Here is a 15,157-nt window from a genome sequence, read left to right on the forward strand (position 1 = left end):
AAGGATGGAGCATTTTTAGGTAGGGGAGAGTGTATTCCAAGTGGATTGCATGCAGTGAGGGAGGCACGTCTAGTCCCCGCGATGGATGCCTACTGATGCTGACGATAGATACCGGAATAGGAACGGAGGGTTGGCCGTTTTATATTCAAGGATGGACTGGTCAGTATGTTCAGTTAGAAATCAAGGGCTCTGCACAGCCCTGGCATGACAAGCCCGTAAGCCCTAGTTTACCCTCCGAACTGTCGGGTGGGGTCGTCTTTCTAAATCGGGGACTATATACAGAGCCTGAACATGGGCATTGATAGAGGGAGAATAGACCCAACATCCTGTCTGGTTAAGGAAGAAAGAGAGTCCTTATTGCATAGTGGACATTCGAGAGGATATCAAACTTCTGTCCCATAGCTGAAAACCTATTGTACAAAGAAAAAAAAAAACGACCCGCTCCATGCAAAAGTCAAAAACAGAAAAAGAGGACGCTACCTGCCAACCGATCACCGTCCGAAGAAGCTGCCCTTTGAAAGACGCCCAAGACATTTGGACGCAGCAATCCTCAAAATCAGCATTCAGTCCAAGCATCTATTCCACCGGAAAGAGAACAATCACAGCTCGTTTCGTTGATCAGAGATGCTCTTCTCAGTGTAGTATCCCGGATCAGGCTTGCGTTCAAGATGCACCTCCTGCTTTGTAAGACTGTACTGGCACTCCTCGACCTGAACGAGTTCCTTGACTTTCATGATTTGACCCGCGACGGAGGGCGAGACTCTGTGGAAAACTGTTGCCATGCGCTTCTTCAGGCCAAGAGCTTTGAGGACATCTGTTGACCGGCGCGGCAGTCCAATTGCGGAGCGCAGGAGGGTGATGCGGAAGTAGGACATGTTGGCTTCGTGTGTGGGAGAAAAGGAGAGTTGAGACAGTGGGATTTCGGGATGTTTGGTGCTTCGATGACTTGTAGATTCTTCCGGGGCCGTGGAACGGGATGCGGAATTGGTAGGATCGAGGGCGGTAAGATTGCAGGAATACCGGAATATCGATTGAAGGAAATTCCTGCTGGTATCTGCAGCACAATTGATTCTGAAAGCTGGCGGAGAAATGTCGCGGGACTTGGAGATGTTCGCGATCCCGCAAATTCAATTGAAGGGCGGTGTGTCACGTGCCCATTCTGCCAGTATCCGATGACAGTAACGACGACTTATCGAGCGGCATTCAGATAGATGATAAAAAGCGTGCTGTTTTTCGAGTCGGAGACTATGGGCTGCGGGCTTCTACGCGTGACAGTACCTGGACTCATATCATAGCTTTTCTGCCACGTACCAACCTCCAGACAACCACGTCCCATGCCCGCATTGTTGACACCTCACCCCTCGACCTAGCTTCGAGCGATTGAGCCGGAACGACGACATCACGAATTACTTAATACCCTCACCACAACCATGGCGCAAGCAAAGAATATCGATACCACTGTGGCGCTGCCACGACTCGAAGACCTTCTACGGCACCCGGAAGATCTAGACAAGATCAGCGGACTGAAAGCGGAATACCTGCGGAAGAAGGCGGCCGTGGATTCACAACTGCGAGAAGGGCTTCGCGACCAGCTGGAGGCAGTGCAACGCAGCATCGGTGCATTGACTGAGGGACAGCGCCAGGTTTCGAAAACAAAAGACGAGCTGCAAGGCATCGACAAGCTATGCGCGGAGTCACAGGATAGCGTCGAGGACTTTGCGCAGATTGACCAGCTTGCGCGGATTCAGCGGCAATTTGATGCCACGATTATGATGAAACGGGGGTTGGAGAACTTCGGGGCGGATATACAGGAAGTGGAGGATTTGCTGAAAGAGGATGATGATGATCTGGAGAATCAGCCGAACCTACTACGGGCTCACATGCAGATCTCGCGGTTACGGGATTTCCGTGATGAGGCTATGGACCAGATTCACAAGGCTCATGATCACAGTGCCGAAGAGACTCTCGCGCAGTATTTCGAGGGGCTGGATTCTGTTATTGAGTGGTTTGACGATCACCTTGGCACGGCTTGCATGAATCTCATCCCACTGGTGCAGGCGGATAATCGGAGCATGGTTGTTCGACTCGCGGTTGTTGTGATGAATGAGGAAAAGAATGATGATACGGTTCGTGCGTTGCAGGAGGCTCAGAAAGACCACATGGATCTTGCAAGTCGTTTCAAGTCTATGAACATTGGGCCGAAGACCGTGCGTGGATATAAGGACAAGTTCATTCAGGCTATCGAGTTGTATGCTCAGGGTCAATTCGAAGAGACACTTGAAGCCTTCCTTGCGGATCCGGAAAATCTGGAAAAGAAATTCCGTTGGTACTTCAATGATCTCTTCACGGTCAAGCAAGGCATGCAGAACCTTGTACCGAAGAAGTGGAAGATTTTCAAAACATACACAGACATCTACCATCGGATGATGCACGACTTTTTAATCACCATGATCGACGACCCTGAACTCCCAGCCGACAACCTCCTCACCATCATCCATTGGAGCGACAAGTACTACAAAAAGATGAAGAAGCTAGGCTGGACAGCAGCAGAACTGCAACCCAACATTCTCGACGACCGCGAGCCAGAACTGGTCCGAAAATGGCAGAGCGTCATCATCGGCGCTGTCGAGGACTGGATGGAACGCATCTTTAACGCGGACAAAAAGGCACTCATCGACCGGGATGCAGATGCCCTCGACAACGACGCAGACGGCAACTTCCGCACCAAGACATTGCCAGATATGTGGCGCATGCTCCACGAACAAGTCATGGCATCTGGTTCCTCAGACCGTGCCGACCTGGTCGAGGGTGTGATTGACGCGATGTTCCGGGCCCTGAAGAACCGACAGAGCGCATGGCAAGCGCTCATTGACGAAGAATGTGCGAAGCACACGTCCGGCAACGCCGACCCAGAAGGCGTCCAGCTGCTACAGGACTGGCTGGTAGGTGTAGCCAATGACCAGATCTCCTGCATCGACGACAACGAAGAGACTGGCCAGTACGGCTACCTCACGAGATTCAAGGCCGATTTCGAGCCACTTGTAACACCGAAGTACATGGCGACGACTGCGATGACCGAGCTGGATGTGCTTCGCGATGGGTATGTGGATCTCAGCACGCACTGCCTGGCGCAGTTCGTGAATATCGTCTTCTGCATTGATCTCGTCACTGTGCTACCGGAGATCTTTACTGCGCAGTGGTACCACCAGTTTGCTATGAAGCGCATTACCTCTACCTTTGAGGACTACTTATCTGACTACACGCCCGTGCTGCACCCGTCACTGCCAGAGATCCTGGTCGAGGAGTTTTCAGATGAGCTATTGGTGCGTTACCTGGGCGCGGTGCGTAACAAGGGTGTCAAATTCCGCCACAGTGCCGAGCCATTCACGGAGAAGTTCAAGGATGACGTCCTTACTGTTTTCGCGTTCTTCCAGCAATATCCTGATTCATTCGAGGGTACTATCAAGCAGAAGTGGAGACTGGTTGATTGGCTTGTTCGTCTCCTTGATACGGAGAAGGGTCCCCCACTTGTGGGCGTTTATGAGGCATTCAAGCTGGAGTATTGGGATCTGCAGCTTTCGTGGGTCGAGGCTGTCCTACGCACTCGTGAAGACTTTGAGCGCAGTATGCTCACCCAGATTAAGGCCAAGGCTGCGGAGTTGTCTGTTGAACGCGGACAGGAGACTATCATGAGTCGAGTAAGATGATTTTGTGGTTCATCTTATGGTATTGTCCATCACGTGGAATTTTTCTATCTCGTCCATCCCACTCAGCGGCGCTCAGCCTCCACCGTTACGGGACTCAGGATGATACTCCACCCCTCTCGCCTTCTGTGATCCGTCAATGCATCATCGCCTTCAGAGTCAGGCTGTACAGGCTATATTCTCTTGTTGCATCGAGGCTAAGCCGAGCGCAACCACAAACCACATGTATCATCCGCAACCCAAGCAGGCTTGGGATCTAGCCAACCATTACCTAATACAACTAGCAATGCAGCAATGGAAGTATATGTATTCACAATTCTCCTTAGTTCTGTTACTAGGTATAATGCACCCCAAACACATTAACTACCGAATGGTACCTGTAACTAAAACAATCACTCTCTACCAGATTCAAGTGCATCCTGCGGAGACGTAGTGTCCAACGAAGACACCGCAGTCTGCACTGGAAGCAAACTTCGCTCCGCAACGACAGTGTACTGCTCATCAAGACGCTCGTTCAGACCAAATCTATCATTAACACCAGGATGTAACTTCTTGGCACCCATTTCACAGATGCAGACTGTATCCAGCGGAATTTCTCTCGCCCAGATGAACGGATAGCTGGGTGATGGCGGGACAGAAGGAGAAGCAGAAACACTTCCATCCTTTTCTACTTCGGGTTCCTCCTTATTCTCACCAGTCTCTGCAGATGATTGGAGACGTGGATTCGATTCCGTACTTGAGAAACCAAAAGGCGGGACGTGTGGAGTGGTCCTTTCTTCATCGGAGTAGTAATGACGATATTGCGCGAGCAGATTGCGAGCATCGAAGGTAATGCGCTTAGCGTCTTTGCCTTTGGCGTTTTTATTCGGATAATTATGTCGCCCACGAACGTAAATTGTGTTGACGAGAGTTGCATGCAAGAGAAGTGGTCGTGGTTTTGGCTTTCGGGCTATTGCAACTGTGGATGGGTCCGTGTTCTCTGCCAAGCTTGGGGGTTCGGATGCGATTAATCTTTCTGCTAGGTGCAGAGACCCAGTGATGGGTAGATCAGAGGATTGGGAAGATTGATTGGCGTCCTGGGTTGGAATGTTGTTCGAGGACCTATCCTTGGCCTTGGATCTTGCGTTGGTTTCAATCTGGATGAAGCCAGCGTTGATGAATTTGTCACGTAGCTTCACGCAGAATGGCAACAAGCGGCCTGTAGGATCCACCGGATGGGCATGTAAGACCGTTGCTTCCTTGCCACGGGGTAGAGCATGTAATGACTCGAGAGAAATAGTGAAGGGTGATGGTTGATTGTGAGTGGTTTCCTGTTGTGGAGCGGACGCTTGTTCCGCCTCACTCATCAGGCCTGCCAGATCTAGGGATTGAAAGAATGAAAGAGCTTGGTCAACACGCTCCTTGGTAGGGAGGCTCATCACCCCCAGGGTAAGATGCAGTGTGCCCAATGGGCGGAAGGCACTGCTGGGAAGACCCAGGCCTCGGTGGTTTGCGGTCTGGGGAGTGGGACCTGGGCTCAAAAGATGGGCATTTTTGAATGCCGTGAGTGATGATTCCAGCTGCAATATTGAGGCGGTGTTAACTAAGGGGAGGCAAAGAAAATGGGTCAATGGCGGTTTCTTTTCTCGGCGCGGTTTGCGCGGTTGTGGCCTTGGTGCGGCTGTGGCCTCTGTCATGATGTATCTATATTGACACAGATGTGCCAAAATGGACCTCTGGTAATGTTTATTGCACGGTCTCATGGGCCTTTGCTGTGACTGTCGTCAAATAGCCGCAAGGAAGCAGACCATCGAAGTCAATTCCCTGTCGGGGCAAAACGCACGGACCAGGATCCACAACCTTATGTCAACGATGGACCTCACGTACCACGGTACCAGGGACCTCTGGAGCGGCCTTGAACTACATATCGATCAATGGAAAAGACGTGACAAAACAATTGAAGTTGGAATTAAGTTACTAACTTAGAGCTCATGCGCCAAGTAGGCGCCGTTGCCTGCTATAAAGGGTTTTGCATGTCATGAATCTCATACAGAGTTGTAGGCGCCGGAGGTGACTAGCTGTTTCTCCGGGGTTAGCTAAGAGATGAAGTGCGAATAACATTCCGGAAACGCATAGCATGATAGGGTATCAAATGGGAAAGAAAGGTGATTTATCAATGTAGAAAGTAGATTTCGAGACCGAGCCCCAGGATCCAGGGCCAGTCACAGAGCTCAAGAAGCCTCCTTCTTGCGACCCTCCATAACCCGTAGAACATCAGCAGCGCTATGCTTGTCCCCCTTTTTCTTCTTAGGACCACGCTTTCTCTTTTTCCCGCCCCGTCCATCGTCGTCAAAGTCGAGCAAGACGCCATCATCCTCCTCCTCACCATCCTCGATGCGACTACCTCCGAACTCCATGTCCATATCCGCGGCGTCCATGGCTTCCCGGCGGCGTGCCTCTTCAAGGAAGCGTTTGTGGCGAAGGGCGGCATCAGAAGACTCCCTCTCATCACCTTCTGCTGAAGGAGAGGCCTGTCGGAGGGCTGCGGCTCGTTTGAGAGCGGCAAGAATAGTCGGGTCTTTGGTGAGTGGGTTAGACCGGTCCACAGGTTCTGCCTCTGCTGTATCTGAGGTCCCAGTGGCAAAGTAGTTTCTGGGTTTTGCGGGTGTTGGTTCAATGGTAGCAGGCTTTGTCTCCTCCTCGCCGACAGGGGCCTTCTCAAGCTTACGAGCTGCCAATTCACCATCCTCGTCAGAGGACGACCCATCATCCTCCTCGAGTCCAGCAAGGGGGTTGTAGTCATCACCAACACCGGCAAAGATATCATCATCTTCTTCTTCGGGCGCCGGGGCAGCACGCGCAGCGAGCTCAGCCGGAACATCCATACCGAGGGGCTTAGCGCTTTTATCGGGCATAGGAAGGTCTCCCGCAGCAGGAACAGGCGTTTCGACCGGCTTATCCAGCCATCTGGTTTTCCTCTTCGTATTTCCCTGTGCATCTGTGATGAGGAGCACCTCTCTTCGACGCCCGGTTTCATCGCGCTCCACAAACCGCTTTTTCTCAGGCTGGGCACTACTCAGCTTCTTGAACTTTGAGCCGAGTATGGATTCCGGCGGTGGAGCAGGCGCAGCAGCAGCAGCAGCCCGGCTTGCCCTCAGTTCCCGGAGAATCTCATCACGGGTCTTGGGCTTCATAGGCGGCGGTGCCATAGTTCCCTTCTTTTTCTCCTTTTTCTCCTTCTGGTCCTTGGGAACGGCGACAACCTCCTCCTGTGCTTTCTCCTCCATCAAGCGCTCAAATTCCTCCTCCGCATCTTCTGTTTCGGGAGGCGACGTAGGTTTCTCCGCCGCTTGCGACACGTCCTCGCCTGCTCTAATTCTTCGCAGCAAGTCGAAATCCAATCCTTTGACCATATGTGTGCTGCTGATGTCGCCTCCAACCCCGAGGTCTCGGCGGAGTTTATCGAAGGTAGCCTGGTCGATTTGTCCCAATTTCACCATTTCCTCCAATGCCTTTATCCGCTTCTCGATATCCTCTCCATTCTTGGCATCGTCCTCTGCATTGCGTAATTGCGCACGGTCCTGATATCCGGTCGGGAGGGCTGTACCTTTCGGCGCGGCGGAGGACTTGAATCGCTTGGAAGGTCGGTCGCCTTGGCGACGTTGCTCGAAGAGCTGGCGGGCAAAGTCAACGCCAGTAACTGAGCGCCTAAAATGATTTCACAACCGTGAGCTTCTTCTGGGCCGACGACCTCTGGAGATCAAGCGACTTACGGTGTCATTGGGATACTAGATCGCATTCGCGACCCGAGTGAGCCACCCGGGGTTGCGCCGCCACGCGACACATCAGGAGCAGGCGTTGAGCTCTGGCCCTTGGGTTTTGAAGACGACTGGTCGGCCACGAGCCGACGAAACTGCTCGTTATTCATTATTGTGGACTCAAGTGGCTAAGGTTGAGGTCGAAAAAGGCTCATGTCAAGAGGTTGAAGGTCCGGCTTGGCATTGAGTACAGTCAGTTTTAGCGACCGTGGACGATTTAATTCTTGATCTGCCATAGCAAAGTGTGTGCGGTCGGGTATTGTGCTCAGTGGCCGCTATCCTGCTGTGCGTTTGATAAGATAAGACTACCTCCGGTCTAGACTAGATCACTTCGACATTTGCCCTATGCAGCAGATGCAATTCTCTCTCATGACTCCATATAGAAATTCAGAATGCATAAATAAAGTGGAGTTGAGTCACACAAAGCCTGGTATTCGAGCCATAGCTGCCAGGATGAAGGAATCGAAGCATATTTCAGATGTACAACCAAAGTCAATGAAAAGAGGAAGATACTCATCGAAGAACGAAAAGAGCTAGAGACAGTCATAAATGCACATAATAGTTTGCCAATGAAAATTCGAAACCAAGAAAAAGTCTACGTGCACGCACATCAAATGTGACAACAGAAAAAACAAAGCTATCTTTTTGTAGTCATTAGATGGTCTCCCAGCCACCGTTGTTGATCTCCGACTCCAGTTTGCGGCTGATAGTCGCAGGGATCGAGTGCGACAGCCAGACATCGCGGAGAAGCCGGTCGTATCGCTTCTGATTGAGGATGAGCTGGCGGTTACGGCGGAGACCTGGGTCAACTTCGCCATGACGGTCGAGGTAGGGGGCGTAATGCCAGGATCCGTTCGTGTTGTGCAGGTAAAGAACCGTGCACTTGCGAATGTTAATGAAAAGACCTATATTTTTACCGCATCTATCACAGAAGAATGGTTAGTTTCATGCATGGAAACTGGTTGGGGGGGAAGAATTGACTTTTGAAGGTGCTGGTTGCAGCCACCGAGCTTGTTAACCATGCAGCAGACTGCCTGTGAGCAGAAGATCTCTCCACAGAATAGACAGATGCTGGGATCGGTGAGCTCTTTCTTTGTTCTGGGACAGCGGCGACGGTTTGCCTCTTCAATCAGGCTATCGAAGTATCTAGGAAGGCCGACAAGCTCGAAAATAGCGGGGTGTGACAGACTTGGCCAGAGTCGGTGGTCTTCAAACCGAATACCTGAACGCGAGGCATTCCAGTGGAAGATCCACCCTGAGATGACGGCGTCGAAGGGGCTGTTTGTATTGCGTGCGGGTTTGACAGACATCAGGATCTCATCGATGGAAGGCAAATGAAGTGCCCTGGACAGACGCTCAAGCTCAGAGGCCTCCATATCGGCGAGTCCGGTGTTCGGGAATTCAACGCCATGCTGAACGTGAAGAAGGATGACCGTCTTGCGCAGGAAGGCCAAACTATAGCTAGTGACGAGCCGTCGGAAGGCAGTGATGATACTCGGTGTGGCAGTCTCCTCTCCATCTTTGACGTAGCCACTCTCGGCGGGGAAAGAGGAACCCTCAGCACGCCCGACAGAATTTGCCTTAAGCTCAGCGACGATCGAGTCGAAAAACTGCTTGCATACAGTGTATTGCTCTTCGGATATATCATTAGCCACAGCGTGGTCATCCGGATGGTTAGCAAGTTCTTCCTTTAAGCCAAGGGGCCAAAGAATGAAAGTCACGGCGACCTTAACAATCTCAGCCACAAAGCACATCCGCACGAGGTGGCGGATATCAATACGGAGAACCGGCTGCAGAGACAACGAGGCTTCTGCAAGGAACACGAATGGATCCACCGCAAGCAGAGGCTCTATGTTGCGAACATCGTCGAGCAAAGGTGTACCACTCAAGCAAGGGTGCCCGACAAGGAGCTGGCAAATCTTTTGACGATGCATCCTTTGGAACTCATTCGATGGATGATGCTTCCCTGGCGCCGTCGATTGAAGGGACCCAATTGCAGCGTACGTCAACGCGGTCTCTGAGAGAACGCGCAGATGCGTGAGCGTCAAGGGAGGGATTGTGTCGAGCAAGGTCGAGCCAGGCTGCGCCTCGACGCCACGCTGCGCAATTTCCACCGCAGCAATGCTGAAGCCAAAGCTGCGAATCAGAGAATCAGAATGTGCGAGGTCATCACTGTTACTCCCTACATATGTGGCGTTGAATGCAGAGCTGAGATCGTTCATCTCAATGGTTTGCTTAAGTCGCAAGTAGATCTGAAGCAATTCCGACATAGGGCTGTCCGGAAGGCTTGACACCTGTTGCAGTGGGCTGGAAGGCGCGAGATCTTCGGTAGGAGGGAACACACCAGGCATGGGCATGCGCGTCGACGGAATGTGTTGTGCAGCTGCAGTCGCCGGGAAAACTGAGGCCATCAACTGATCGATGTTGGCAGCTAAAGGAAGAACCAAGGTCTTGGACAGGTAATCAATGAAGAGGTCGCTGTATGCCTCTGGATACGCTTTGTCTTTCTCCATGAGAACTGGGAAGTTTTGCTGTTGGTGCAGGGCATGCTTGAGACCCGTTTGAAGCCATTGGTCGAAGGATCCGGAGGGACTAAGCGGAACCAGTGGAGACTCCTCCTTGCCCTTCCAAGCAATTGGAAGGAATGCATTTCCAAGCGCTTTGCAGAGAGGACACACGAATTCCTTGAGGTTGGTGTTCTCAGGATGGTTGCGTGCAATTTGCTGGGTGTGCCGCCGCTGCGTTGCCCCATAGTACTGCTCAAAACAGGAGTAATGCATGATGTGCCCACAGCCAGTAGTCACAGGTCCATTGACTGTGCTCTTCGCATTGAATCCTTTACTCAGTCCAACCTTTTCGCTGATGACTTCACCGCCGGAAGAGTCAAGGCGCTTGATCGTAGTATGGTTCTCCCCAGACACACCGAACGGTCGAATACCTTCGGCAGATCTGTCTAAACTCGAGGGCGTCTTGAGCACCTCACGAATTCTATCAGGATCCCGGATATCCGTCTGCCGCAAAATTGTGCTATCTTGAACCAAGGCGAAAGTACCATAGAGTCTCGCATCATTCGTCTCTTCCTGACACAAGATGCAGGTACCACTCGGGTACTTCCATAGCTTCCTTTCTGGGGAAAAGTCTGTGTCGGAGTCGAGATCGCTGAAATCTTCTTCGCCCCAGTCAATGTTACCCTGGCTACTCAAGAATTGCTGCTGTTGCTGCTGGAACTGAGCCATCACTTTGGCTTGCCTCTCCAATGCCTGCTTCTTCTTGACCTCCTTATCATTGTCGGTGTCAATGGCAGGGGAATTGGTGTCAATACGGTCGAATGGGAATTTGAGGGATGCAGTTGCTGATGAGTAGGTGCGAGGGCGCTTTTGCCAGAGACGCTTAAGTATGTGACGAATTTTAGGGCCAGATGCGGTGAACTCTGGAGTGATGGATATCCTCTCTAACAAGCCGACAATGGTCAGACGGCCTGCCTTAATCTCCCGAGTCTTTGACAGGGCATTCCAGTTGAATGAGTTGGAGTGGTCTTCCACCATATCGGTCTCCTCAGAATCATCTTCTAACACTGCTGCGAGTATAAGATGCAGAACCACTTGAAGGAAAGTCTCCACGCGTGTCGGCGGGATAGTGGGTGTACACTCTTTCGATGAGATGACATATTCCAGACATTGGTGCACAATCTGGGCAAAGAGCATCGTTCCAGCAAATCGGGGAAGATTGGAGAACACACCAAAGCTGATGGGCCGGAGTTTTGGCTCATAGACAATATCCGAAGCATCCTTGCCAGTCTTCTTCGCCATCCACTCTTTGTATATATTCTCAGCTTCGTCTCTTTGATTCTTTGTATAGTGCGCGCTGTATGGATCAATGAGGCCGATATACTCGGGCTTCAATTCGAAAGTACCCGAGTCACTCAGGCCCTCGGGTGGGCGGAAATTAGCGACTTCTTCCAACACATCTTGGAACATGTCCGAGTCGAGAAGCTTGTCGCTAAGCCGGGTTGACAAGTCAGAGAAAGAAAGGGGCTTGAAGCACAAGACATGAGCAATGTCACGCTTGATGTTCTCGTGAGTGAGGTGAGTGCTATCATCGATCTCAGTCAACGAAGTTCGGTCTGTCAACAAAATCACCAGTAGATGAACGAATTCATCCGCCACATCTACAATCTGCGAATCTTCGTAGCCAGGGCGGGGCATGTAATTCCGAGCCATCCATTCAACCATACCGAATCGGTGTGCAATGGAAGCAAGGACTCTGCTCGGATCGCAAGTCACCATGGCAGTCTGGAGAAGGAAGATGTCTCTGTAGTAGGCGAAGTCACGAGAAGAAACACCGCGGTACTGGGACATTTGATGCCGCAAACTGAGGCCATTGCGAACCCACATGCCAGCCTTCATTTGCGCTAGCCAAGCGCAGACTCGAAGCGGGTAGTCGAACATGGCCAGAAGCAGATCCTCTGGCCCAAGGGAGAGCAAACCGTCATCAATACTGTGGGGTTTAGCGGCCTTCATGGCGTGGATTTGATTCCTTGCCGCGTTGGCAGCTTCAAGGAAAACCTCGCGCATGACTTCACTGCTTATGTCTCGTCCGCATTCGACGAGCCATGACAGTGTGTAGTGAAGGGCATGATGGAAACTAATGGATCCACGTTCGACTATAAACTCGACGACACGGTGACAAGGAACCTGGCCAGAGGAGCCGACTTCGAAATCAAAAGGTGATAGCGTTTTGAACTTCAATTCGTCCTTGATTTCAGCCTGGTCGAACCGCTTGCGCTCTACGCCAGCCGAATGTATAATCGCAGTAGTAGTGGTGGTCTCGATGGCCCTCAAGAGATTTTGGCCGTTGTCAATCTGCGGATTGCGGAAAGCCTCGCAGAATTGGCGGCAAAGTCGGTTAATCTCTCTCATGAGAATTGAGGCACTGATCCATGCGTCCGTTTCATATTCAACGTGCTCACCAACCGCGCGCACGTTGGGGCATATGCCCTGTGACAATTTGACGAGATCCAGGAATTGAGGAAGATACTGCTCTTCAGTCCGTACACGGTGCTGCACATACTCAGATTGAAGAAGGTATCGAAGGTCAAGGAAGAAGTGGTAGAGACGTCTGTTTGTGACGGAACCGGCATCGAATGCCAGTGTGGCGTTGGGATCGACCGATTGAGGTTCACCAACTTGTCTCGTCGTCAAGAAGGTGTAAAGAATGGACATCACTTTGGTGAGGAAGTTGCCTCGCAGGACAATCTCTTCTGTGATTGAAGGAGTTGTGAGAAGTTGTAACGAAAGGTTGACAATTGAGTGGTCTGGCTCTCGATCCGCGATGAGGTACAGTTGGGCCAGAGCCGTGTACAACGCAGACAAGCGCAGGCCCATAATGCGCTTGAACTGGGGAACATTGACAACTGTGCTGATGTATAGATCACGTAGGTCGGTTCGTGTTTTCTTCCACAATCTTAAATCATAGAGAACCATCCAGTCAAGGCGAGTACGCTGCCACAGGTCTTCGTACGGAGGTACGTTATCACCTGGAGCTGGAATAGGCGGGCGGACGCGCCAGTGGCTTTCTGTGTGCGATGGCCTCTGCCTATTCATTCCAGGTGTCTTGGGAATGGGAATGTAGCCAGCAGGACCGGGTTCAGGGGCTGGACTCTGAGATGCCGTATTTCGGTCAGCGGAGGACCGATCTGCGGGCTGAACCTGTACGGGACGAGGAGAAGGCGGCTGTGTGCCAGTCAGTCCGGCAAGAATACGCTCTGCCAGAGCAAGCTCATCATCTGCCCCGGCCAGATCCATCGCATCGTCCTCATCCTGATCCTGATCCTGATCACGGGACAGTTCGAGGTCCATTTCGTAGTCATCCTCGTCGTCGGCATCGTGAGCCTCAACATAGTCCTCGTCTTCGTCTCCGTCCTCGTCAATGATATCGTTTTCAAGAATGTCATCATCATCGTCGTCGTCATCATCGGTGGTCAGTACCACTGGGCCATGGTTAGGCAAGTTGATCATGACCATGCGCGGCGGGATGTTCTCCGTCTTCTGATGATCATCAATGCCCTTCATACCGATATCCTCGTTGTAGCCGTCGCTGCCCTTTTTCCAAGGATTGAGCATCTCTTCGCAGATGATCTGTCTGAAAATCTCATTGTCTTCGAGAATCTCACAGCCAGCAATATCTGTCAACCACTCGACTATTGTCGCGCACATTTGTTCGCGGAAAGTATCGCGAGCAGACCGCACCGTGACAGTGACTTTGATCTCCTCGATGATCTTAGAAACAGCCAGCAGTCTGTTCAGATCTTTCGAATACTTGATCACACTGCGGCCAATGTCATTGGTCTCATGGGCCCGGGCAACGCCGAAACTATCTCGTTCACGACAAGCACGCGTGACCTGGTGTGATACATCACGAATAGTATGCTTCTCGTCATTCCACAGCATGACGGCAAACTCGGGATGTTCTTCCTCTTCATCGCCGGCGCCGTACCAGCTGGGACGTAGTCGAGAGGCCTCTTCATCTTGCCTGATACCTTCGGCAGTCTTCGGCAACCGCAGTTGCTCCGGGGAGCAAGATATGACATCACAAAAGTAGTCCAGCACACGAGAGATGGTCAAGCGGATCGAGGCGACGAGTTCAGACGGCAGTTCCCGCTGCGCCCGTTCCTTGCCCTTGGCATTGCCACTGTCGGTGTGAATTGCGCAGAAGAGCGGCAACCGCCAGGCCTCGTCGTCTCCACAATCACAGCAGCCACAATTCCCAGAAGAAAGCGAAATCTGATATTGGTGTCCGGTATGGTCTGATGAATCGAAGCACCTACTGCACAGCACGCACGTTTCGTCCGCAGCACACGTAACGCATCGGTATGTGGCTTCTCCGGCACGGAAAATATGGCCGCAGCGCTTGCCCCGTGCGGCCTCGCTGTATTCAGCTCCCTCCCGGGCGCCCTGGGCCTCGGCCAGCTTCCATGGTCCTCTCGGAGTGCCTTCTGGAAACAAGTGTCGCACGAGATCGTTGTTGTGTCCGACGAGCGATCGGAAGAGGAGCTCTAGCAAGTCCGCTTCGGCGGCGGGGCCATAACGGTAGTTGTGTTTTTTGGGTAAGCGGAGAAGACCATCGCCGAGTAGCTTCTCACATTCCCCGAGCATAAGCATGGTTCGTCGTGGTAAGGGATGTATCGAAGCGGCCGCTCGGACTATCACAGGTGAGTGACGGGACGGGGCGCCGTTGTTGCGACAATGCGCCTGTAGTGTCGGTCCGATGCACGAGGCGCTTCTTCGAGGATATGTAAGCGAGAAAGAAAAATTGAAACAAAGACTTGAGCTATATTTCCAGTTCGTGTTATGATAGGATTCTCAGGTATAGCTCGCGTATAACTCACGTTGCTCACACGGTGGTACTTTGTGGTGGGGGAATGATGAGAGCGACGGGTGAGGTGGACCGATGCAGGCGAAGCAGGTCAACGTAGACACGGTGAAGTCATACGCAACTCAAGACTTGTTCTGTAGGCAAAGGTCCGAATGTTGGAAATACAAGGGCGAGTGATGCAAAAGCGATTGTTTAAAGAAAATTGAGGTCGACCTACAATTTTCGTCATGACATCGATGGAACCGGATGTCTCTCATTCTTAGTGTAAACGCCACACCGATC

General features: G+C 51.8%; 5 protein-coding genes across 5 annotated transcripts; 1 reads left to right on the top strand and 4 right to left on the bottom strand.

Annotated features, from left to right (window-relative positions):
• Window positions 1-599: 599 nt before the first annotated feature.
• N7515_005404 (mitochondrial 54S ribosomal protein uL30m) lies at window positions 600-875 on the bottom strand (the record flags this gene model as incomplete). The annotated part of the gene is made up of 1 exon (XM_056666148.1): window positions 600-875. One exon carries the CDS (start codon window positions 873-875, stop codon window positions 600-602), a length of 276 nt encoding a protein of 91 aa, XP_056519744.1.
• Window positions 876-1,430: 555 nt separating this feature from the next.
• On the top strand, window positions 1,431-3,707 carry N7515_005405 (SNARE-binding exocyst subunit SEC6; the record flags this gene model as incomplete). The annotated part of the gene is made up of 1 exon (XM_056666149.1): window positions 1,431-3,707. The coding sequence occupies one exon, from the start codon at window positions 1,431-1,433 to the stop codon at window positions 3,705-3,707; it is 2,277 nt and encodes a 758-aa protein (XP_056519745.1).
• Window positions 3,708-4,096: 389 nt separating this feature from the next.
• N7515_005406 (uncharacterized protein) lies at window positions 4,097-5,380 on the bottom strand (the record flags this gene model as incomplete). The annotated part of the gene is made up of 1 exon (XM_056666150.1): window positions 4,097-5,380. The coding sequence occupies one exon, from the start codon at window positions 5,378-5,380 to the stop codon at window positions 4,097-4,099; it is 1,284 nt and encodes a 427-aa protein (XP_056519746.1).
• A 534-nt stretch (window positions 5,381-5,914) lies between these two features.
• N7515_005407 (uncharacterized protein) lies at window positions 5,915-7,611 on the bottom strand (the record flags this gene model as incomplete). Its single annotated transcript, XM_056666151.1, has 2 exons — window positions 5,915-7,391; window positions 7,457-7,611. The coding sequence occupies 2 exons, from the start codon at window positions 7,609-7,611 to the stop codon at window positions 5,915-5,917; spliced, it is 1,632 nt and encodes a 543-aa protein (XP_056519747.1).
• A 544-nt stretch (window positions 7,612-8,155) lies between these two features.
• Window positions 8,156-14,661, bottom strand: N7515_005408 (putative ubiquitin-protein ligase E3 component (UBR1); the record flags this gene model as incomplete). The annotated part of the gene is made up of 2 exons (XM_056666152.1): window positions 8,156-8,423; window positions 8,483-14,661. 2 exons carry the CDS (start codon window positions 14,659-14,661, stop codon window positions 8,156-8,158), a joined length of 6,447 nt encoding a protein of 2,148 aa, XP_056519748.1.
• Between the last annotated feature and the right edge of the window lie 496 nt (window positions 14,662-15,157).

The sequence above is a fragment of the Penicillium bovifimosum genome (genome assembly GCF_028826915.1).
Source record: "Penicillium bovifimosum strain IBT 22155 chromosome Unknown utg000005l_segment0_segment0, whole genome shotgun sequence".
In the NCBI taxonomy this organism is placed as follows: Eukaryota; Fungi; Ascomycota; class Eurotiomycetes; order Eurotiales; family Aspergillaceae; genus Penicillium; species Penicillium bovifimosum.